The 25,260-nt window shown below is 41.1% G+C and overlaps 1 protein-coding gene across 1 annotated transcript in view; it reads right to left on the bottom strand.

Annotated features, from left to right (window-relative positions):
• ROR1 (receptor tyrosine kinase like orphan receptor 1) overlaps positions 1–25,260 on the bottom strand; it is a 427,692-nt gene that overhangs the window by 13,732 nt on the left and 388,700 nt on the right. Inside the window, exons 5-8 of the mRNA XM_060119439.1 lie at positions 24,611–24,738; positions 22,190–22,507; positions 20,677–20,922; positions 5,206–5,417 (exon numbers count right to left, since the gene is read on the bottom strand). Coding sequence (XP_059975422.1) covers positions 5,206–5,417; positions 20,677–20,922; positions 22,190–22,507; positions 24,611–24,738 — 904 coding nt within the window. The remainder of the gene's footprint in view (positions 1–5,205; positions 5,418–20,676; positions 20,923–22,189; positions 22,508–24,610; positions 24,739–25,260) is intronic.

Raw genomic sequence — 25,260 nt, 5'->3', positions numbered from 1 at the left:
TATTTGTATCCTTGTTTTATAAATGAGAAAACAAAGATCTCATGGCCAGTAAACAATGGAGGCAAGATTTGTAATCATATCTCTCTGCCTCTAAATCCTTGATCTTTGAAGTATATTATACTACCTCTTAGAAATAAACTAAGAACAAATGTGACTGGAAAGGTAACTTAGGCCCAGAGACTGTGGACTCCTATGTACTGGGAGGAAGAATTTTATAACTGAGATTTGGTCCTTCCAGATTGGGGAATCATTATGTCAAGTGGGAGCTAAAGCAATGCCAGAGGATGAAATCAGCATGAGAGAGAGAAAGAGGAAAGAGAACAGACAAACATCAGAGGAGGCTCCCATTTGGGGAGTTAAAAAGAAGAAGAGCTAGTGAAGAAAAGAAGAGGAGATAGTAGGAGAGCCAAGAGAAAAAGTGTTTCAACATGGTGGTTAAGAATATCGAATGCTCCAGAGAAATTAAAGAGGATGAAGACTTGGGAAAGGCCATCGGATTAAATTACATCCCTGTTGATTCCCCAGAGGCCATGTGAATAGAATGATGAGCTCAGAAGCCTTGGAGACAATGGCTTTAAGGAGTGAGTGGAAAAGTTATTGAGGACGTTTTAGCACTAAGTGTAGTGACAGTGGATAAGAACAGGGATTTCAAAGGGATGGCTCTACCACAGCAGGGATTTTTAGATGGAAGTATGTTGCTAGCAAAAGGGACAGGCCCAGGGAACATAATTAAGTGTCAGTACATTCAGCAATGGCTGAATACCTTGGCTGGAAAGGAAAAGGAGAGAGGAATAGCCTGGAAGTAGAGAAACAGAGAAGTGGGCAAGAGATGAGGGTTAGTTGAGAAATAAAATACAGCCACCAGTTTCAGAACTGACCTATAGGCCAATTTTGCTTTCCCCGCAATCTTCCTTATATCAGCCAGGAGCTGCAGGAGTTTGACCCGAAGGCTTATTTAGGTTTCCTGACCCTCATTCTCAAATTCCTCCACCCTTAACCTCTTTGAGGGTCTAAATCCCACATAGGTGGGTCACATAGGGAAGGACAGAACTGGCTCACCCTGTGCTTGACTGAGAGGCTCCGCTCCCCTTCTAAGTCCCCAGGAGGCAAGCTCCACAGCTTCCCTCCCTCAGCAAGACTGCTCAGTGTTTCCGATGTGACAGCTTGCGGGGAGGGGGAGGGGGGGAGGCAGAGGGAAAGAATCGGAGAGATGGCAAGTTAGAGTTTCCAGGCTTCTTGGAGAAGGTTCATTTTCCACAGTACTTAAAAAAAAAAAAAAAAAAAACCCTTACTCAGATTGTAAAATTTGTAATGCAAGATAGAAAAACCCTACGTAGTTCCTGCATCACCAGAGTACTGTCAGAAGATTTTAAAGATGGAAAAGATAGGAGATTAACTAATCCAACTGAATAGCTTGAAATCTTTTGCTGAGCAAAATAAAAGAAAAATAAACAAACCATCCTTTGCATGAACACAGTCGACCTCTTTCTCTGAACAGCCGAGAAAATTGAGACACAGAGAGGCTAAGTGGCTACTCAGGGTCACAGGGCAGTTAGAGGTGAAGCCAGGGGAGCATCTCCATTTCCTGAGTGTTCAAGGCTCAGAGGTAAGATGCCTGTCTGGTCCACTGGCTTCCTTTCCCCACAGATCAGAAGGAGACTCATGCCTCCTCAAAAGTTTTAACTTCCAACTGTACCGTTCACCTCTCTGGGGACTCAAGCCAGATCCCGTCAGCCAGTCTGTCTGCAGCTGCCTATTGTCACCTCTGAAGGGTATGGATTTCTAGTCTCCCAGAGGAGCCTCTTCTTAATACAAACACTTGGGGTTGGTGGGGCAGCAGGGGGCGGGCACGGTGCGTAAGATCAGCTCAGCAAGTGGAGAGAGATGGACAGAGATAGTTTAAACCCTGAAGGGCACATTCATTTGGATAAATAAGAATGAGGCCAGGGCAGACCAGCTTCTACACTTCATTCCTTTTTCATCCCAACCTCCAAATATCCTTTTGATTTTACCCTGGTAGGGTGTTTTTTTCCCAAGACTTTTTTTGTTTTGTTTTTTTCTCTTTCTTTCTTATGTGTGTCCCTTCCTTTTAGATTTTATAGGTACGTGTAATATTTATGTGTCAGTGACCTCTCAAAGCAGTTTTAGAGATTGACTGTTTACATTTGGGAATTTTCTTTAAGGTCTACAAAGTTCTTTGTGCTTTTTCCAGGAAAGGCACTCAGTAAGAACCAAAACAAATAGCTGAATAAGTCAAATTTGATCGGAGCCAAATTTCTTAGGAGAGTAAGAAAAAAAAAGTTAGCATTTGTTTTTGTTGTTTCCTTTCCCCTCCTCGACCCAGTCACATATTCTTGAGCCATTCCTACTTCTAGTCTGATTCAGAATTGCTTGTGAGCTGTTTAAGGCTAAAGTCTAAGCCTTGTGTTGGAGAAATCTTGACACTGGGAGATTTCGCAAGGCACATTTCGGAAACGGTCCAGAAATGATGAAAACAATGTTTTGATTCACCAAGTCTTAGGAAAAAGTTATCCCTGTATATTTTACATTTGTCTCCATGACCATGCAGGATGGAGGACTATTGTTGCTCTGGCCAAATTTCACATGTCCCTGGCAGGACTGGGGCTATGTAACTCAAGCTTACAACTGTTATCCAGGCCTCTTCAGGAGGTCTGCCAGAGCCAGGTGAATCCTGTGGTTAGTGTTCAGCCCAGACTGACAAATGGAGTGTCATATTTAATTATTTGCCTGCCCCCATAACCCCTTCCCAGCATGATCTGTCCTGTGAAAAAGTTATCATGGCATGGGCAAGTTCAAGGGCTTTCCCTAGAGTTGAAAAATCTCTATTCACATTTTATCTCTTCCAATTACTAGCTCTTTGACCTTAGGCAAGTTACTTAACTGGTTTGGAGTCTCAGTTACTCTGGTTGTATGAGAGTGATAATAATACCTACCTTATATAATAGGTGTGAGGATTAAATGAGATAATGAATGTAAAAGCTCCTGGAATAGTTCCTGATAATGTGTATCATTCAGTATATATTAGTTTTCTCTATTTGTGCCACGGAGCCCCCTGAGATCTTTATTTGAAAGACAACATAAATCCAAAACACCGTGCCTGTTGGACATATCATGTGTTGCAAAATAAACCTCCACTTAGAATGGAATTGAATTGCAGATTGAGGCTGACCTACAACACAGGTAATTTTTTCAAATGGAAATGATTCTTCCTATAATTCCTGCCACAGCAACGAGGAGCCCACCTTCCCAGGATGGTGGCTGCTGCACAGTGACTACTAGAACCAAACTGATCTGGCTCTCTCTCCCACCCAGAGCTCTAGCATTTGTAAGGCTTCTCAGAATTTAATAACAGAAATGACAGGGAAAGATTCTCACAGAACAAAGACTATTGCACTAGAAGTTTGAAGTCATGGAATATGTAAACGGTCAACTAGGTGTGACTACATGAATGTGCAATAATGTTAACCCTTCTATTTTCTCCTATTACATTTATAAGGATTAACCGTGCTATTATGTAACACGCTGTAATGTATGTAAGTTGGCTAGCTAGCAGCTAGGATATCACGAGTTAAACCTCCACTGCCACCCATTCCCCAGGCCACCGAGTGAACTCAGTGGTTAAGAATCCACCTGCCAATGCATGGGACACAGGTTTGAGCCCTGGTCCAGGAAGTTCCCATATGCCGTGGAGCAAGGAAGCCCATGCATCACAACTACTGAGCCTGAGCTCTAGAGCCTGCGAGCCACAACTACTGAAGCCCGTGTGCCTAGAGCCCATGCTCCGCAACAAGAGAAGCCACTGCAATGAGAAGCCCGCGCACCACAACAAAGAGCAGCCCCTGCTCGCCACAATTAGAGAAAGCCCACGTGCAGCAACGTAGACCCAACACAGCCAAAAATAAACAAATAAAATAAATAAATTAGAAAAAAAGAGAGAGAACAGTGGTTTTGCTTGGAACAGAATACTTAAAAAGTGATTTCTTTTAGCATTTAAGAAACCCCAAAACCTTACCAACAAGTATGACTTTGCAATAGAAAAATATTTTAAGACTTTTTAAATTAAAAAAAAAAATTCAACAGCAAAGCAAAATAAAATCAGATGAGGACTATGTGTCAGGCCCAATTATGCTACTTTTCTTATTGGGTAAAAGGATTGATTTGAGTGTGAAGGCAACTTTTTTCCTAAAATTGTATAAAAAGTGATGCATCTCCTCTTTATGAGGGTCAAAGGAATAATATGGTCACTAACCCACAGAGAAGATAAATATTTGTTGAATGAATGTTCCTATGGAGTTGGAACACAATGAAAAGGCAGGCTTCTGTGGATGCAAGGATCTTAAATTATTTAAATGAAATCTCTTTCCCGAGAGGTCTGGGATTGGGGTGCTGGCTTTCCAGAGAGAAAGCCTCTGTTGTATTTCAGCCTCAAGATGTGGTGTGTGCTCCATTTAAGGAAAGGGCCAGTGACCCTGGGTTCCTTGCCAGGACCCTGAGCAACCCAAATGTTGAAAGATGTTGAGGAAAAACTAAAAGGAAGTGGGTTGATTTAGCAAAGAGAGGAGAAGGCTAAGGTGGGCTATTATAAAACAGCATTCAAAGATTGTGGGAAGGACAACACTTCTCTTAAAATATGTTTAAACCAAAGAGAAAGGGATTAAGGTTAGGCATGAAAAGGATTTTTTAAATTGTGGTAAAAAACACATAACATAAAATTGACCATTTTAAGTGTACAGTACAGTAGTATTAATACCTGCACATTGTTGTGCAAGCAAAAGGATTTTTTGAAAGTGAAGTTAGTAAACAATGTCTGATCTCTCTCTCTCTGTTCATCTCTTTCAGTTTGATTGGGAGAGAATGGAATTTCCTTCTTTAAAATGTGGAAAAATAGTCCACATTCTGAGTCCCCCGGGACTGGAAGAGATGATCTCATAAGAATTCCTTCTAGCCCAAACTCTACGTAAGGTAGTGCTAGGACGGGCCCAGCACCGAATTGGTCACACTGATGAAAGTATACACAAGCTGCCTTGGACAAAGTTAGAAATGCATGGCTATGCTGAAAATGAACTCTAGCACTGATAAAATTTCTGATTCTATATCATTTGATTTCTAAGCTTGGGTGGGTTATAAGTGTTGCTTTAACTTGAAGTCTATAGAATAAGCGCAGCTCAGGACTGCTAGTTTTACCTTGGGTTTATATGCATTCAACATTGACATCTCCACATTTTGACCTCTGACGTGTTTTGGCTGCCTCTGGACAGGCGGTGACGATGACTTCTGGTTATTGCGACAGACACAAATGAAGAAGAAAAGCAAAGCAATGGCCAGGGGAATGGCAACACTAGGCACCAGTATGTACAGGATTTCCATTTTATTCTTCTCCTTGGAATCCTTTGAATCTGGGTGTAGAAAATGGAAAAGAGCAAAAGTTATACTAGTTCAAATAACATGGAATAATATTACATGGCAGAGCTTAAAATGTCCTCCTATTCCTCTATACACACAAATCTACTGTGAGAAAAAAGAACCCTTGCTTATTATAATTTGTTTCCATCAAACCTTCAGTGTAGTTTATCAAAGTTGAAAAGTTTAAAGTTCAAACGTTTAAAAATTGCAGAGGGACATTGTGAAGACTTCACGTGTGTGTGGGTCCCCCCTCTGATGTCCTCAGCAGCAGACCTGCATTTCTCCAACACCTTAAAAGTTAAACGCCACATGGATGGACTGTATACATCTAAGAGCATTAATGTGGACCCCAGGGGTCTCTTCTTCCATTGGCTGCCAGCCCAAATCAACCACCACAACATGGTGTTCCAGAAATCATGTCCTTGTCTTGGCTGGCTTGGACATATAGGGCCAGTCCTGTATCTTCCAGAAGCAGTATCACCAAAGAATCCTGGCCCAGGGTCCACAAAGCCACTGGCCTGAGAATATGGGGACCTGAAGTCAGGGCCAGCTCAGTCTCTGATGAGCTGTATGACTTTGAACAAATCATTCACCTCTTTGTGTCTCACTTTTTCTCATCCACAAAAGTGAAGGATCTGTTTTGGATGGTGTCTACAATTCCCTCTTGCACAGCATCAGTGTATAACTTGACACTTTTTTGAAACCCAAGAATTCTTCTTAAATGGTTTCATATGAACTCAATAATTATGAGTGCTAACCCTCTGAAGTATATTTTTTTTTACATGGGCCTCTCACTGTTGTGGCCTCTCCCATTGCGGAGCACAGGCTCTGGACGCGCAGGCTCAGCGGCCATGGCTCACGGGCCCAGCTGCTCCGCGTCATGTGGGATCTTCCCCGACCGGGGCACAAACTCGTGTCCCCTGCATCGGCAGGCAGACTCTCAAACACTGTGCCACCAGGGAAGCCCTGAAGTATATTTTTGAAATCTTATACATCCACTGTTACCATTGCTTGGAAAAGAATATAACATGTATAGAAGGACACAAGGACACATACTTTTCTTTTTTTGGTTTGAGTCTGACCATTAAACTAAATACCCTGGGCATATACTAAAATTAATGAATTATTTGACTGGTAAAACAATGCAAGCATTATGGGACAGTAATTAGAGGGGATGCATAATGACATGTCCTGATCACCAGTAACCTCATCAGCTATCTAGCTTTAAGAAAATCCAAAGTGTGAAAATTCAGATTGACACAAAATTCAGAGATGATTATTTACTTAAAAGAATTAACCATGCATCCATTCCCTCATCCCCCCATTTGTTTCAGTCAGTCAATAAACAAACAGCTACTACTGCCAAGCACTCCACTAGGTACTGGGAATATAAAATGAAATAAGACATGTCCCTTGCCCTTAAGGACCTCGTGATCTGCTAAGGAAAACAGAGAAAAGATAATTACAATATGCTATTGGAAATACTACAAGGGAAGTATGGATAGAGTGGTGAAGAGAGCCCAGAAGTCCCTCGAAACAGTCCCTCTTCCCTGACACAGCATACAAAGTGGGGAGTTCAAAAGCCGCATACCCAGCAAAGCTTGGTAAGTGAGAATATACTTGTACATAGTCTTTACTTGCACACACCTTCTTTGGGAACCTGTTCAGTGAGATATGGCAGTAATTAATCACACTCCCCACAGAAACAGACTCAACACAAGAAATTAGGAAGGGGCACAGAAACCTGGGTGTTGGGACTGTGATCTGTGGGTTAACCCTCAGACGGGCTGGGGAAGGGTAAAATCTGCTTACTGAGTATAATAAAAATGATAGTTTTAATATTTCTTGAGTGTTTTCTACCAACAGAAAATCATGTTAGCTGTTATTATTAATATGGGCTAAGTATTCTAGTATTCTAAGTAGAACATATTAGTATTCTAACTTAGATATACTAGTATTCTAGTATATCTAAGTATTAATATGGGCTAAGTATTCTAAGCACTTTTCAAAACTCATTCATTTTATCCTTACAAGCAACCCCATGAGGTAGGCGCCATCCTTGTCCCCATTTCTACCGGTGAGGAAGCTGAGGGGCAGAGTGGTTAATTTACTTGCCCAAGGACCTGCAGCTAGTAATTCAGCAGCTTGGATTCCTCTCCTGTTGGTCTTGCTTCACACCTCCTGTTCCAGCTACTACACTAGACCGCCAGTACTTTGAGAGTGGCTTTTGTTTTGCATCTATTTTCTCATGGTAGGATTTTTCTTGTTTCACACAGGTAGGAAGAATGAAGGAGGTCTGAAAGGTAGGGAATAACACAAAAGCTTTGCCAGGTACGCTGCTTTTGAACTCCCCACTTTGTACGCTGTGGCAGGTAGACATATAACCCAGGCATCTCTGGAGGCTACTCTAATCATCCTAGTCATTAGGAACTGGGTCTCGGGTGTTTTAGTAACAATTGTGTCTGCATGTCTGTGGGTGGGTGGACAGATAGAGAGAGAGAGAGAGATTGCTATATCTCTATATAGACAGTGTAGCAGAATAAAGGAAGATTATGTTATAGAGTGAGAAACCTCTGAAGACTGCCTTTGTCATTATCTTTGTAACCTTGAGTAGGCACTTGGCCACTCTGAGCAAACTCATCTGTAAAATGGGATTATTTCATAGAACTGTTGTAAACCATAAGTGAAGTAACATAGAAACTATTCTAGTACCTGTTACAACTCAATCACCCAATGTTTACTCCCCACCCTTAGAGTAGGAAAAGATTCAGGAAATAAAAGTTTGGGGCAGGAAATTCTAAATAACCTTAAGCAAGAGTCACCTCACTGACCTCCATCTCCTCAGTTATTCAAGGAGGATAATGGTACCTGCTCTGCCCATCTTGTTTAGTTCACGTGAGAGAGGATGTTCACAAAAGAACCTCGGAAAATCTAAAACTGCTGCATAGTTGTTGGATGTTATGCTTAGTGTTAACATTATAAAATACTTTCAAATTTCTCAGGACCCTAGCGGGGTAAGTTCTTCTTGTTATTCTTGGATTTTCAGTGAAATCATTATGAGGGTAAGATTACAAAAGGAACGAAGCTAATTTAGTACGAATGTAATGCTAGTCATTTCTCTGGCCGACATTTTTAGCAACAAGAGAAAGTAGGGCTCTCACCTGTCTGGCAAACAAAGGAGTCTATTCTGTACTTAGTCCGTATCAGATTATTCACAGAACGCCTTTGACTGTAAACGGGAGGTCTGGGACAAATCCCCCTGTAGGTCTGCAGGAGAACAAACTTCAAGAAGCTAAATCCTTTAAACGTCGTCAAACTTGGCTCCTTCCGATTACAGTGAGGATATGCAAAACTAGCACAATGTCTTCTTGCCAAGTGAAATAATCAAGCAGAACACTATGTGGTCATGTTGGAAGTGACAGAAAACAAATTCAGGCCTATTGTAAGTCTTACTGATGACACGCTTCCTTTCCCACACAGCTCTCTGCATTTGGCCAGAAGGGGAGTCGGTGTCTGGCTCAAAAAACTTCATACAAAAACATTCCATAGGGGCTTCCCTGGTGGTGCTGTGGTTAAGAATCCACCTGCCAACACAGGGGACACGGGTTTGAGCCCTGGTCCGGGAAGATCCCACATGCTGCGGAGCAACTAAGCCCGTGTGCCACAACTACTGAGCCTGAGCTCTAGAGCCCGTGAGCCACAATTACTAAGCCCATGTGCCACAACTACTGAAGCCCGTGTGCCTAGAGCCCGTGCTCTGCAATGAGAGGCCACTGCAATGAGCAGCCTGTGCAGTGCAATGAAGAGTAGCCCCTGCTCACTGCAACTAAAGAAAGCCTGTGCTCAGCAACAAAGACCCAACGCAGCCAAAAATAAATAAATAAATAAAATTTAAAAAATACTAAAACCCCCCAAAAAACAGAACATTCCACAGAACAACTAACCTTACTCATGGAAAATTAGAAAACTAACATTTGACCAACTCCTTTTTAATATCCTAGCATTTTTATTCTTCATTTTAACCCAGCACTTTGGGTTATCTTGAGTTCACAAACAGAGAAACTGAGGCTGAGAAAGGATAAATTTGCCAAAGCTAGGAAGTGGTGGAGTCAGGGCTAGAATGCGAGTCTGTCTTCGATGGCTCTGTGCTTTTTAAATTATATGGCTAATAAAAATTAAAATACTATATGGAATTGTTTTTCATCATTCTCCTTAAGATTCCAAGATTCCTTCTCAGTAAGGACTAATATCTAGTGGGAACTATACTATTAAAAAGAATCACATAAGAACAATAGACATTATCCTTACTATTCACTTTAAAGGGTAATGGACACTTCCGAGGCACTGCAAAGAAAATTGGCTGAAAATTAGAATGGGGAAGATTTTTAATACTTTGGAATAACTGTTTAAAAGTTAAATGCACATATTTAGTTACATCAAGTTAAATACTTGGGATTTTTTGAAACCAACAATTTAGTCCAGACCACATGATTAATTTCCTTTTAAAAATCAACAATTTGGTATCACAGTTCACATCTGACATTCCTATTTTATTTTTATTTTTTTTTTTGCGGTATGCGGGCCTTTCACTGTTGTGGCCTCTCCCGTTGTGGAGCACAGGCTCCGGACGCGCAGGCTCAGCGGCCATGGCACACGGGCCCAGCCGCTCCGCGGCATGTGGGATCTTCCTGTACTGGGGCACGAACCCGTGTCCCCTGCATCGGCAGGGGGACTCTCAACCACTGCGCCACCAGGGAAGCCCCCTATTTTATTTTTACAATGATATTCAATACTTTGATTAGTAATTAAATATAATGGAGAAAAAATACTTCTTTCTTCTCCTGGGGCTTAAAGCAAGGTAAACACAATTTCTCATTCAAGAGGTACTTTTATGAAGTGAAACATATCTGGGATATTACTTTGAGTTAAAACACGAAAGTGCTCAGACCTTAAATCTGGCAAAGGTGGGAAGGAGTCTTACAGAACCTTAGAATTCAAATGAAATTAAACAAGTTGAATTATGATCTTGTCTGAAAAAAATTTTAAAACCATAGAAAACAAACAGGAATAGCCATCATTTATTATCTGAAAACTACAAAATAAGCAGGTCTGTGGCAGATAGGGGCCTGCATTGGTGATATTTAGGCGTATACCTGGAAGCCGAAAGAGAAAAGGTGGTAATTAGCCCTTCAGTTGGCATGCTGGGCCCAGCCATTCCCTCTCTTGACTTAATAATGGAAATACTAAGTAGATGATCTATTGCCTTATGTATTCTCAAACGATTTCTTTAAAAGACTCTGAATAGCCCATATACAGTGATTAACATTTTTCTCTTTGGAAAATGTTTTAACCACATTAAGTTAGGAGCAGTAACTCATTTGTGAGCTCTTGAGAAAAAACCTTAGCAACTAGAATCCACACGAGTTCACTAAAAGTTTCTTTAAATCTCAGGGCCTCAGTTTTCTCCTCTATAAAAGGAAAGAGTTGGGCTAAACTTTTCTTTTTAATCAAAAACAAATTTTTAATTATGGTAAAAAACACATAACAAAATTTAACATCCTAACCATTTTTAAGTGTACATTTCAGTAGTGTGAAGTATAGTCACACTGTTGTACAGATCTCCAGAAGTTTTTCATTTTGCAAAACTGAAACTCCATACTCATTGAACAGCAACTCTCCATTTCCCCCTCCACCAAGACCCTGGCAACCACCATTCTACTTTTTGGTTCTAGGAATTTGACTACTTTAGATACCTCATATAAGTGGAATCATAGTATTTGTCTTTTTGTTGGCTTGTTTCACTCAGTATAATCTCCTCAAGGTTCATCCATGTTGTTACATGTGACAAGACTTCCTTCTTTTTTAAGGCTGAATAATGCTCCATTGTAGGTGTACACCACATTTTTTTAAATCCATTCGTCCACTGGTGGGCATGTGGCTTGCTTCCTACTCTCGGCTATTGTGAATAATGCTGCAATGAACGTGGGTGTGCAAATATCTTTTTGAGATCCTGCTTTCAATTCTTTTAGTTGTATACCCAGAAGTGGGATTGCTGGATCATATGGTGATTCTATTTTTTACTTTTTGAGAAATATCCATACTGTTTTCTATAGTAGCTACAACGTTTTGCCTTCCTACCTACAGTGCAAAATGGTTCTAATTTCTCCACATCTTTGCTAACATTTGCTATGTTCTATTTTTTGATAGTGGCCATCTTAATGGGTATGAGGTGAGATCTTATTGTAGCTTTGATTTCTTTAATTACTTTGATCTTTATAAGTGATGTTGAGCATATTCTTATATGCTTGTTGTCCATTTGTATATCATCTTTGGAGGAATGTCCATTTAAGTCCTTTGCCCACTTTTCAGCTGAGCTAATTTTTTAAGTTCCAAAATCCAATAAGTTTTATAAAATTAAATATCTTTCATCTTTGATAGGATTATTTTGGAGTGGTAGACCAAGCACAGTTAAACTTTAGCAAAGCATTTGACCAGGTGATGCATGATATCCTTATGGACAAAAGATGGAGGGCTAGATAATAATATCAATAGATGTTTGTACTTCACCACATGGCTGTACCCTAACAGTGTTAATCAGCAAAACAACATCAAATTATAGAAGGCTATCCTTGAGAGAACCTGCCTGTTCAACATTGTCATCAACTACTTGATGGTGATATGTTTATCAAACTTGAAAATGGCCTGAACTAGGAAAGATACCTAATTGACTATAGAAATAAAATTTTAGAGATTCATACACAACAGGCTAAAATAATGACCCTTAAACCAACAGCTGAAATTTTACAAATAAATATGATAGCTTGGAGTTAGGTTAAAGACCTTGCTTAGAGAAGTCCATGATTCAGCAAATCTACTAAATAATTTTTGAGGTAACCAAATTAAAGACAAATGAACAAACAAAAGAAGACTAGTAAGTTTTAGTGAAGACTTGAAGGCTCAGTTGGACCCAACAACAGCATGATGAAATTGCTCAAAAAATTTTCATAGATGGCATTATAGCAATGGAATACCCTTCATTGGCAGGACCGAGTCATGGTCAAGAACATCATGGTCCTCTTCTGGTCAGTTCTGGTTAAAAGAAATCAAAAGTTTTCTACTCTAAGAGTCATGTTTTTAAGAAGGACTTTGAAGGAGCAAGAAACATCCAGAGGAGGAGGAGGAGGAGGAGGATGGGTAAGGAAAGGTGGGAAGAGCTACAAGCTCTTTAGACCAAAGAAAAAAATCGAATGAAGGATGCAATAGATGCCTTCAAATTTGGATGAGAAATGACACAAGAGGCTAAAAACCAGATCTAGTAAATACACTTGTTCCTTACTAGGCTTTCCCCCGCCCCCAGTCTGAATTAGTGGCTCACATTAAAAAAAAAATTCAGGAGATTTCACATACAAGTTTTAGTTTCTGGCATACAAAGGCAGATTTTGAGCGGGGGGAGCCACCCCATAATCACTTTGGTGTAGAGAGACATCCCTGTCTCTGGAGGTCTCTGGCATGTTCAAGCAGAGGCTGGTTGACTTCTACGTTCCTCTCAAGGTTCTCTGATCTTATAAACTGAATTGACTGACATACCTTATTTAGACCCCTACTGAACTTCGGACTCTCTTACGAAGCAATTGATTTAAAGCCAGTGATGAATATTTTCCCTGAGTGTCCTCAGCTCACCAGATCCAGTCTTAGTCCTTTTTTATCCAGCTCTATGCTGAGGCTGACCTCTATGTACAGGAGTAATGGACTCTGGCTTCCAGTTAGGTCCAGCTGATAGGAGGCATTGGTATGATAAGAAGAACCCCAGGACAAGAAGAGAGAGTAGCGTTGGTGTGTTCTGCATCCCTCCACCAAAGGTCACAGCACACACTGGGCAGCCCTCTCTTCAGCCTCAGCTGTACTCTATGGGGAGGGGTAACCGATCATTCCCTTGACTCTCCAGGCCTAGAATGGTAATGCTTCCCACTCCTGCTAGCCCCAGGTCCTGTACCTCATTGGTTTATCCCAACTCTGCCAACACCTTTAAAAACAATCTCTTTATAAAATTCTTAGTCTATTTGCCTGTGCCTTTTGTTTCCTGCCAGAATCTTGACTGATGCAAAGCCAGTAACAACAATCATTGTGGTGTTATAGCAGAATTCTGTCACCAAAAGTCCAAGATGACGAGGAGCACTTCCTATTGGCATGGTAGTGGGCCCAAAGAGTTAAGGGCTTCCAAAAGCTTATTGCTAGAGTAGCTGACACACTGTGTAAATGACTCAATGCATACTGGGGACAATAAAAAAACTTTTGAGAGAAAATTATTTCATGGTGAAAAATGTTTGTGGAACATGACTCAGTTATAAGTTTTTGGTAACTATTGTTCTTTACTTTGTCGAAAATATATAAAGACTGGAGACCAAAGTACATCTTGAAAATCTCTGTAGCACAAAAATAACTCTTTCGGAAAACTTCAGACTATACAAAGCAGTACTCTATTCCTTCCTCCTACCTCCTTCCCCCCTCCCCACCATCCAATTCACTGTAATGTTCAATTTTGGTTTGAAGAAATGGCTGAAAGACAAATTGCCTTACAACAGGTCTTCTGTGAAATATGGGAGAAGGCTGCTGACAGAGTGAGTTAAAAACTGCAATGTTCGCAATCTGGAAAACATCTGCCTTGCCCCAAACTGTAAACCACCATGTTAGAGAAAATGGTTTGTGACAAAGCAGAACCCAGGGCGGGTGTTTGTAAGGTTATGGGACAAGTCAGGGCTATTCAGGCACAGAACTGGGCAACGTGCCCTTTGGCAAACCGTTGCAAGGCAGGGACTTAAAAGGAAATACAAAAGCAACAGGCCAGGTATGAAAACTCCAAATCGAGCCAAATGGTTCACCACTTTCTTATCAATGGGTACTCTTCAGTGAAGCTGGTTTAGGTGTAAAAACAACACAGTAAGTCCCCTACATACGAACGTGTTCCGTTCTGAGAGCACGTTCTTAAGTCCAATTTGTACATAAGCCCAACCAAGTTAGCTTAGGTACCCAACTAACACAATTGGCTATGTAGTACTGTACTGTAATAGGTTTATAATACTTTTCACACAAATAATATATTAAAAACAAACACAGAAAATAAAGAAAACATTTTTAATCTTACAGTACCTTGAAAAGTACAGTAGTACAGTTCAACAGCTGGCATCCAGGGGCTGGCATCGAGTGAACAGGCAAGAAGAGTTACTGACTGGAGGAGGGAGAGGAGGTGGGAGATGGTAGAGCTGAAGGATCGTCAGCGATAGGAGACGGAGGGCAAGCTGCAATTTCACTCACGCCTGACGCTGATGGAACGCGAGTTTGCATCTTTGAAAGTTCGCAACCTGAAGGTTCGTATGTAAGGGACTTACTCTACTGCTGTTTGGAAGATCTGGTTGTTTGGTAGATGGAGAAACCTTTAATTAGAGGTGAATCAGACATGCTGGCCTGGCTAGTGGAAGAACTGTGGCTCAGGACTTATCTAGAGTGAAATAAAGGGCCAAGGTTTGAATATGAAAACAGGAATGTAATCAAGGTTCCGCCTCCCCATACAATTCAAGAAAGAAACAAATAGGGCATCTCAATTAGTTGGGGAGACAGACAGAATATAAGCTATGTGGTAGAATACGGACAAGGGCAAATGGCTAGGTCATTGCAAAAGGAGCTCCCAAAGAAACAGATATTTTCCACGGTTCTCCACTCAGGGCTGCACAGAAAAGCAATGATAAGGGCTACAGTGAAGCTGTGAAGCTGGGAGGTGTGCCTAGGTGCCAGCTGGAAAGAAGACAGGCAAATGTTTCTTTTTCAACTTTGTTTCCACCCAGCCCAGCCCACAGTATTTGGCTTGGGAGGTGGCCACAGTGACTAGAGGTGACAGCATAGTGAATGAAGGTTTGCAGGCAGGATCTCAGAGAACATGGCCAACTCTGAGGACTGGGGACCTGGGGCTGCCAGGAAGGGAGGAGAACTAGGACTTAATGGGAAAAGGACAAACGCTGTGAGGCCTGGGTGGAGCTGCCGGGGGACCTAGTCCCTAACAGGCTGAGGCTAAGTAGAGCACCCTGGGGTCTCAGAGTAGTTGTCTTGTGGCTGGGGGCTCCATTCCTGCATCTGTGCAGCTTCAGATAAGAAAATCAAAGACCTAGAGAGCTCATAAGGAGCAAAGGGAAGAGGAAAATTATAAAGGAATGTTTATTCCTCTGAATAAGCTAGAATGTGTCCTTTAAGTAGTTATAGCATGGTGGACAGAGGCCGGACCTTGAGTCCTGTGGATCTGATCTTGGCTTTAGTAAAAATAACATTGTCTCAGCTTCTCCATCAGTAAAATGGAGGAGATACCTTTAACATGTGGTTATTATGAGGGTTAGCTCAGCACATTTTAATGAGCATCAGCTAAGTCATAGGCCAGATGCTGCTGTAAAGAACTTAGCACAGTGTTCAACCAACAGCAGACATCATGGCACAAACAGAAAAGCACATAACAGCACATATTAACGCTGGGAACTGTAAGACAGTGCTTAATGTGATTTGTACTTTTTTCATCTGATTCTTCCACTAGATTGTAAGCTACACGAGGGCGTGGCTTGTTAGCAAAATCTAAAGTGTAGTAGAAGTTCAACACATATTGGTTTCAGTAAGTGAATGAATAAATAATAACCATTCTAATTGCTGGATGCCTGGGATAGGAAAGAAAAGACAGGGAATATGAGAGGTCAAGTCTGACTCAAACTATCTTTTGTTCTTTAGCTTTTCCCAGGCACTGCCTGGGCACATGCACACAGCCCTCACTGAGCCAATTCCCAGAATTCCCAGCAGACATATTTGGTTGTGTTTAATTTTATGTTCTGTCTTAGAGTAAAAGTTCACAGATAAAACAATCTGGGGCAGACTGTTCTCAAGTGCCTTTATTCTAGAAAGTACAACAAATGCTCACATTCTGCATTTAATTAGGTCTATACTTCTTTTAGCCTTACTTAGTTGAAATGAAAACAAAAGATATCAGTAGGAAAATGAGAAACCCCATGGAGATTTTGAAACCTCCTTAACTTTGACTTAACAAAGAATGCAGGAACATTCCCATGAGACTCCATCCCATTTGAGAGGAAGGAGGAAAAGAACTCATTTCAGACATGCCCCACAGCTTACACCTCATTATAAGATGCAAACTTATCCTCAGTATCTCTATCAATCTATTTATCATCTATCTATCCATCCATCTACCTACCTACCTATTTGTATATATAAACACACAAATACTCACACACATATATAGATCATAGAATTTACAAGACTGGCTATAGCTCTGAGTCCTGGGTCTACTTCTTATTAACCATGTGGCCTTGGACAAGTTCTTTAACCTATGTCTCATTTTTCTCTTCTTGGGTAGGATAAAACTCAACTCATACAGTTATAGAACTATTATATATGAGATAATGCATAAAAAACTCTTTGCATAGTGGCTTTTTGTAAGCACTCAGTAAATGTTAACTGTTGTTGAATATCGTTATCCTATAGTCTAAATTGTATAATTTATACAGTATATACAATATGCTATATTCTACAGTCTAAATTGTATAATTCTTCTTCAGTCTCAGGGTTCCCCAAACCTGGCACTACTGGTGCTCTGGGCTGGATAAATCTTTGTGAGGGCTGTTCCGTGCACTCTGGGATGTTTAGCAGCATCCCTGGCCTCTACACAATAGATGCCAGTAGCATCCCCCAACCCCACCCAGCTGCGATGACCAAAATATCTCTAGATATTGCCAAATGCACCCTGGAAGGCAAAACTTTCCCTGTTTGAGAACCACTGGTACAGAACAAACAGCAGTGAGTGGCCCTAGGGATAGAAGACCTGGTTTCTGTTAAGTAATTTGTGTTCTCGGGTCAGTCCTACCGCTTCCCTGGGCCTTGGTTGTCTCATATGTTAAAGCAGGGCAGGAAATTCCTGCTTTATCTTTTATGATCTTTGTAAGGATGAAATGAGAAAAAAATCAAATGCTCTAATGAAATGTTATAAAAGTAGGATTCTAGTATGATTATTTTGTTAGAGATGGGCTATCAAGGGGCAATTACAAGAAGCCTTGCCTTGGAGCAACAGTTGATGCCGACCTGCTCTCTTCTTTATTTCATACCCTGGGGAGCCGCTGGCCTCTCAGCAGCTTCTTATTGATCACATGTCAAGGATTCCCTGTTCCTTTAATGGATGTATTTGTGGCTCGGCCTGAAGAATTCAAAAGGAACTGTTTTCTTTCCAAATGAAATGAAAATTTCTTTTTAAAAAAAGTATTATTGTAAGTGGTGAAAACTGGCTTGTTATCTGCAGATTTAACTTTCCTCTAAACTTATCCCTCATATGACTAGAATTAACCAGTCCTCAGAATTATACAGATTGATATTCAGAAAGAAATATCTTAGGGTTTCCAACATCACTGTACTGATTAATACTATAATAATATACTGAGCAATACTATGATGGAATTCTTCATCAGCAAGGGAACATATTTAGATGTCGTATCATGTTATGGGACTCAGTATACTGAAATCCAGAGGTTGAGCCTATTGTCACTCTTTTATTTATTTCTGAAAAATCTTTAAATGGGAAACAGCAGAGTGTCTGGGGAAAGAGTGCAAGCTTTGAGTTTGGTCAGAGCTATGTGCAAATAGACGAGGGTTCAAGGTCCAATCCCATGAGTTGTCTCATTTAGACTAGTCCTTTAACCCTTCTGAACCTTGGTGGAATATGTTAATAACATCTATCCCATAGCGTGGTGATGAGTTTTAAATGGAGACGAAGATGTAAAGCACAAAGCACCGTGCAGGCACATGGTAGGTAATATAGGTGGTCATTCTTTCTGTGTCCACAGTCCGAAAGACTGTTCAAGGGTTTCTTTCATCTTTTGGAGAGTGTGTTTGTCTGACTGCTTTAGGAACACCGTTGAAATGGAAAGCAATACTTTTTTTAGGTATCATTTCGAATCTTGACTTAAACTCATTATAATAAAGCTTGAATCCGATTATCAACAAATCTTCCAGTTTATGAGCAAATTATCTCCCTACTTCTTTATTTTTTATTTTTATTTTATTTTTAAAAATTGCTTTCAAGCATAGTTGATTTACAATGTTGTGTTAATTTCTGCTCTATAGCAAAGTGACTCAGATATACATATCTTGGTATACATTCTTTTTCATAGGGTATTGAATATAGTTCCCGGTGCTACAGAGTAGGACCTTGTTGTTTATCCAACCCTATGTATACTAGTTTGCATCTGCTAATCCCGAACTCCCAATTCTTCCCCCCCATTCCCCTCCTCCTTGGCAACCACAAGTCTGTTCTCTATGTCTGATTATCTCCCTACTTCTGATGAGGATTATAGTTGGAAATTAAGGGTCAGAAGTCACCTAAAGGACAATGGTGTTCACCCAGAGTCGAGTAAACAATGTGTTTCTTCCTTAAAATAATTCATTTGGTTTCCTTAAGGACACACATCAGTCTCCTGAGACAGCACAGTGAAGTAGCAGGAAGATGAGTTTGGAGTGACTAGCGGGGTGACTCTGTTGCTCTCTGAGCCTCTGTTTCTTCCTTGGCAGCATAGGGTTAAGAATACCTGTCACAACGTGAGGGTATTCTTAACCCTTTTAACCCCCTTATCATAAATAAAGCCTCTGAAACTCTAAGAATGATGCCTGGCACATGGGATATGCTCAGTAAGTATTGCTTTTATCCCTGGCTCTCTTGCAAATCTTCACACCTACCTGGTGTAGGAGAAGGGATGGGGCAACTAAGTAAATGATTATAAATCTACATTTTATTTTATTCCTTTCCTATTAATGTTGAATATAGCATGTGGGAAAAGTCATAAATTTTAAGTGCAAACCATTTAAAAAATACAGGATAATTTGCTTTGATGTTTCCAATGGTGGCTCTGGAAGAGTTAACTTCATAATTTGTTCTTTATGTTGCATATGAAGGCATTTTACAGCCCAGCGACACAAAAAGGGTCTGCTTACCTCTTTCTCAAACTGAGTATGTTTAACCATCTATAAAACCATTTTGCAGGAAAAGATACCATGGTAACAGGTAACATGTAAGAATGAAACTGTAGTATAATAGTTTCCAAAATTTTTATCTCTAAGGGTTCTTTTAATATTTTTATTACTTTTTCCTAATGACCTCTGTAGTATGTTTTAGCTTCCTCTTCTTTACTCCACAGCATTTGTGCTAACTTCTACCATATCACACATACTGCATTGCGATTGTAACATGAATCGTATTTTCTTCCTTTTTCACCCTCCCGACTCCATAGTGGGCTCAAACAATATTTGCTAAACTGAGAGCAAGCATTCCTCTATATGTGAAGACTACATACTAATTATAATAAATTCCTCTTTATATATTGACTATATAATAATTACACTAGAAAATATTTATTAAACATTTATTATCTTCCAGACATTGTAGAGTTTTCCAGGTATCAACTCATTTATTCTCTCAAAAAACCCTGGATGTATATCATTATTAGCTCCATTTTACTTGGTGTGGCTTTCCTGTGACATCCTGACTCTCCCACTATGCCTGGGACACTCAGGTGACATTATAGGTAGAACTAGGATCAGGAAGTTGAATCAGTTCCAGAATAGTCTGAAACTCCAGGTATCAGCAGCATTTGCATTCTCTTTCTCCTACCTTCCAAACATTTTCTAGAAAAAGGAACAAACTGATTCAGAAACTTCATTTTCTTTCTATACTTCTGCAGTATAAAAGGATGACACAGAGGACACAGTTTATCCACAGGTTGCCTTGGATCACTGAGTAATGGCTACAGATTCATCCTCCCTTGTGGGTGTTCTCAAGGACACAGGGAAAACAGTTCTCTTTCTGCTTCCAATACACCTGTTCTGCTAAAAAAAGGTACCCTTGGACACGGACCATCTTGGGTAACACATTTCACTACATGAATGATGGTGATAAGCTGTACTTCTGGAGAGACGGTGCCTGTTAGACTCACTAACACAATGGCTGCAGGGATAGAAGCAGTTTCCTCCTTGAGAGTGTGCTTTGGTACCCTAAAACGTGTTTTATGTCAATGCAGCAAGGTTTATCTATCCTAGAAACAGTTTGAGATCCAACAAACACTATCAATCTCCTTTGCCCCCTTACACGATTCTCCTAAGGGAAGGGGCATGGAGTGGGGATCTTTTAAAGTGACTGAATCCTTTAAAGGCAATGACGGTATTTACCACATGCTGGGATGTCGCACAGGTCAGACTTATAGTTTTCATCCAAGGTGAAGCACCAGGGAGCTTCCTTCTGATTCCCTGGGTTGCGGCAGTAGGAGTGCCCTCCGTTCAGCTCTGGGAAGCGGAGGGCGGTGAAGGTGTGTGTGTGTGGGTACTGGGAATTCCACGGCTGGCACTGGCGCCCTGATTTGGTCACACTGACAGTTCCCCGGTAGTCCACACCTGTGCTGTTATAGCACTTGTGATCTGAAATACACAGAAGAAGAGCCCAAACTGTGAGAGACAAGCAGAGGAGGTGTTGGAGCTCCCGGCCAGCAGTTTCTGGAGGGAGGACGTGCGATTACCCTCACGGCCGAGGCTTCCCTGATGGGACACAGAGCCGGCCTTGCAGTGACACTCCTGGGAGGATTTACAGCTTATGCTTCAGGAAGAAAACCAGTCCTCCACAAGTATTTTTGATATTGAACACAGAAAAGAATCAGAACTGGGGTGGGACCTGGGGGCACAGGAGTCATTTCCTAGTGAATGGTGCAGGGACTGTTTTTTTCCATTTCTGCACATGAGTCCTGTAATAAAGAATCTAGTTCTCAGAAAATGTTAGTTAGCAGCAGGGCACTATGGATTTCTGACAGGGGTTAGGGCCATTGCCATGCCAGCGCACATGGGAAATGCACAGAAAAATGGTCTTTTGTTTCATGGAGGTGAGACAAAGGAGGATGGAGGTAAGCCTCCACATACATATTTTTTAAATTGTGGCACAATACACATATCATACAATTTACCATTAGTGCATTTAGAACATTCAAAATATTGTGCAACCTTCACCTCTATCTCATCCTAGAACACTTATGTTATCCCCCAAAGAAACTCTATGCTCCTTAAGCAGTCACTGCCCACTCTCCCCTTCCCCCTGCCCCTGGCAACCATTAATCTGCTTTCTATCTCTCTGGAGTTGTCTACTCTGGATATTTCATATAAATGGACTCATACAATGGTGTCTGGCTTCTTTCTATGACAGTATTTTCAAGGTTCATGCCATGTTATAGCATGTAACAGGATTTTACTCCTTTTCATGGATGAATAATATTTCATTATGTGGATATACCACAATGTATTTATCTACTCACCTACTGATGGACATCTGGGCTGTTTCCACCTTTTAGCTGTGGTGAATAGAGCTGTTATGAACCTTTCTGTACAAGTTTTTGTTTGAACACCTGTTTTCATTTCTTTCAGGTATATAGCCAGGAGTGGCATTGCTGGGACATATGGCAATTCTATTTTTAAGTTATTAAGGAACCAGAAACCATATTTTAAAATTATCATCGTCATGCAACTCCTTGAAGGTAGGCACTGCATCTAATCCACCGCTGAATGCTCAGCCCCACACAGTATTTGGCCCCTTGGAAGGTAATCTGACTATCAACACGAATCATTACCAGGGATCAAGATCCAGTTTTCATGGGGTTGCTGGCCCCCGAGGCAGCACAGAAGGTCAGGGGCTACCACTTACTTTTATTTATAGGATCCGCCATGGGAATTCCAATCCGGATACAATTTGCAGCTTCGGGGCTCTCTGGCTGGGGGAGATCTTCACAGTTTGGCAGTTTCAGCCTCATTAGAATCATGGGATTTGATCTCGCAAAAATGTATTCTGTTTGACACAGGACATTTTCCAGGATTTCACATTCATCGCGACACAAGTCCCGGGGCTTTGGGACAGATGAGGTTTCATCACAGTATGGGAAGGCGTAGTGGCACAGGGAAGGAATGGCGAACTGAGAACACTTATCAGACAAGTGACTGGAGGTGCCGATCATGGTGAAGGCAGCTGGAAAACAAACACAATTATTAACTCCCAGGGGCAGGGTTTATCTCTCCCGAGTCAACAGATATCAGATGTAAACACACATTGGAAAGAATCTGCTGTGCTCAAACAGACAAGGCCAAGAGAAGGAGATTCATTTCAGATGTCTAAGCAGCTTACTTTCACTGGCTTGAAAAAAATAATTTTGACTACAAAGTTAAAAAAACAGGATTAAGTTACATATGTACCGTTTCCTAATAAAAAGAATTAATTAGGTTAAAGTACAATATATTTTTCATTTTTACTACAAAGCAACAGAACTTTGTGTTTCATCCGGTACTTTTTATTAGTTTTGTGAGGCTTCTAAAACATTTGACAGCTGCAGGGCAGAACTTGCTTTATGCAGTGACTGAGCCCGATCACAGGATTTAGTTCTGTGTCTTGCCTCTGAGTTGCTGGATGACTTTGGGTAACTTGTTTAACTTCTTTGTGGCTTGAATACTTTCTATTCCATCTTCTGAAAATGAGGCAACTCATCTGGAAGTTCTCAAAGCGCACAACTCAGTTGTTCCAGTGTGTATTATAGAATATTAGTGGTCACTTAGCCTAACCACTTACCCCTGTACAAAAAGAGCACTAGCCTTTGCATAACTCTCCTGACAAGGAGCTTAAACTCACAAGGCAGCCTAAGAGGTTGTCAGTACACTGTTTCACAAAGTATGTTCCTCAGAACATTAATTCTGTAGGATGTTAAAAGTGTTTGAGAAGTTGGGGTTCCTTAACCAAACAAGTTTGGGAAATGCTGTGTTAAAAAAGTTAAATGGATTTTTAAAAAATGTTAATACTTTCCAGTAAGCTGATGTCCATTGAAAATGTCCAAGAGAGGATTAATATAATTGGGTGACCAAATATTTATAACAGAACTCCCAGTTATTTTTGTGAATACTTAGTAAAAAGTATGTTCAAATGTTCTTTTACTAGGTTGAAATGTTTCTTCAATAGCCGCCCCCCCCCAACAGTCCTGCTTCTGCTCTGGAATTTCACAGAGACTTTCATCTTGAAAGCCTGAAGCCTTTCGCAATGGGCAAATACATCTTCCTACAGTTGCTTCTTCGGGTTAAATAGCTCCCCTGGCCCTCTCTGAGCTCCTTCAAAGTCCTCACGGGACATAGTTTCTGGACTGTTGGCTGTTCTGTGTGCCTGCCTTGGGTTTGTTCTTGCCTCTCTTAGATCCTAGAGTTGCCAGATAAACTACAAAGGACCCAGTTACACGTGAATTTCAGATAAACATTTGGGACATACTCATACTAAAAAATTATCAAATGTAACTGGGTGTCTTGTATTTTTCCGTGCTAAAGCTGGCAACCTTATTAGAATTTCAGAAAGGCCATTTTAATGTGTTGCCAGGGTACAGGGCACAGAGGCCTAATAACTACACTAATGGGAGAGGCACAGGCGGCCGCAACCACCAGAACTAGGTGTACGAAATCATGCAAGGTGGCCGACACTACATACCTCACGTGCGCTAGGTAGTGCTTCACTATTAGATTTCCATGAAAAAGATACTTTCAATTCAGGAAAGTGAAGGGTAAAATAGAGAAAGCTAGAGCAGGAATAGACCTATGATCATCCTGCCTCCTCGCTCACTTCACAGGGAAAGAAAGAGATTTCCACGGAGAGTAAGAGACTTTCCCCAAAGTCACAGTGATGGCAATATTGGGATTAGCATCCAGAATTCTGAACTCTAAATTCATCTGCTTTCAGTCGACACAACGTTGCTTCCAAACAGTAAGCTCTGTGAGGGCAGAAACGTACCTGGCTGATTCCCCACAGCCTCACATCCCCAGTGCCCAGCCCAGGTCCTGGTATGCCAAAGGCACCCAATAATATTTATTGAGTGTTTGAATGAATGTGAGACTTCTCAAAGCCTCCTTTTCCTCTAAGGGCAAACTTCAATAAATTATTCTAATGTAAATTCCAGAGCAGAGATTGCATCTCCTGCTTCTTTATGGCCCTGCTCCTAACCCCTATGCTTAGCCTAATGCTTTGTCAAGAGAAGAGCTCAATGAAACTTCTGGCGAGAAAAATTGTTATGCAAGGTATGACTATAATTTCATTGCTACCTACCTGTGATCTGATTTTCTATTTCCCCTTGCATATGCAGAGACTCCATATAGACAGTGCGGTTGCCAATAAATCTTGCACACGCAATCCCTCTGTACGGCTGACAGAATCCATCTTCTTCGTACTCATCTCTAAAAACAGAGCGCAGACATTAGAGGGTGCAGTACACACTTGCAGTTGGCTCGGACTGCGCGATGCCCCAGACAGTCACTAGGGGGCGCAGTCGGGCACAGTATCCTAAAGACTGGGCTAAGGAATCCGACTTCTTCCTCAGTTCCCTCCATCGTTTAAAACATCTGCTGGTCACGTCGGTCAAGTTTCCTTCACCCCGAGAAAAACCATCCTGAAGCACAAAATCATCCTTAAATATGGGAGAAAACACTTTTATTTTCGCAGCTGGTGGTGGGCTGGAAGATGATGTACTTGTAAGAGTAAAGAGGGAATGAGTTGGAAATCTGGGCACATGTTCTACAGTTTTTTGTTTTTTTAAGCACAGAGTATTTCCTCTTCATTTGCTACAAAGGCGTGGGCGCGTTATCCCCAATCTACACTCGGACTGATATGTCAGTTAGGAGACTCCATGGGGTGAGAAGCTGGGGGCAGCTGGAAAGAAACCAGAGGGCAGTCCAGTTATGTGGCTCCTGCTTGAGACC

Source organism: Mesoplodon densirostris, chromosome 2 (genome assembly GCF_025265405.1).
Source record: "Mesoplodon densirostris isolate mMesDen1 chromosome 2, mMesDen1 primary haplotype, whole genome shotgun sequence".
NCBI classification, from domain to species: Eukaryota; Metazoa; Chordata; class Mammalia; order Artiodactyla; family Ziphiidae; genus Mesoplodon; species Mesoplodon densirostris.
The sequence above is the reverse complement of the archived record's forward strand: the minus strand, read 5'-3'. Positions and strand labels throughout refer to the sequence as shown.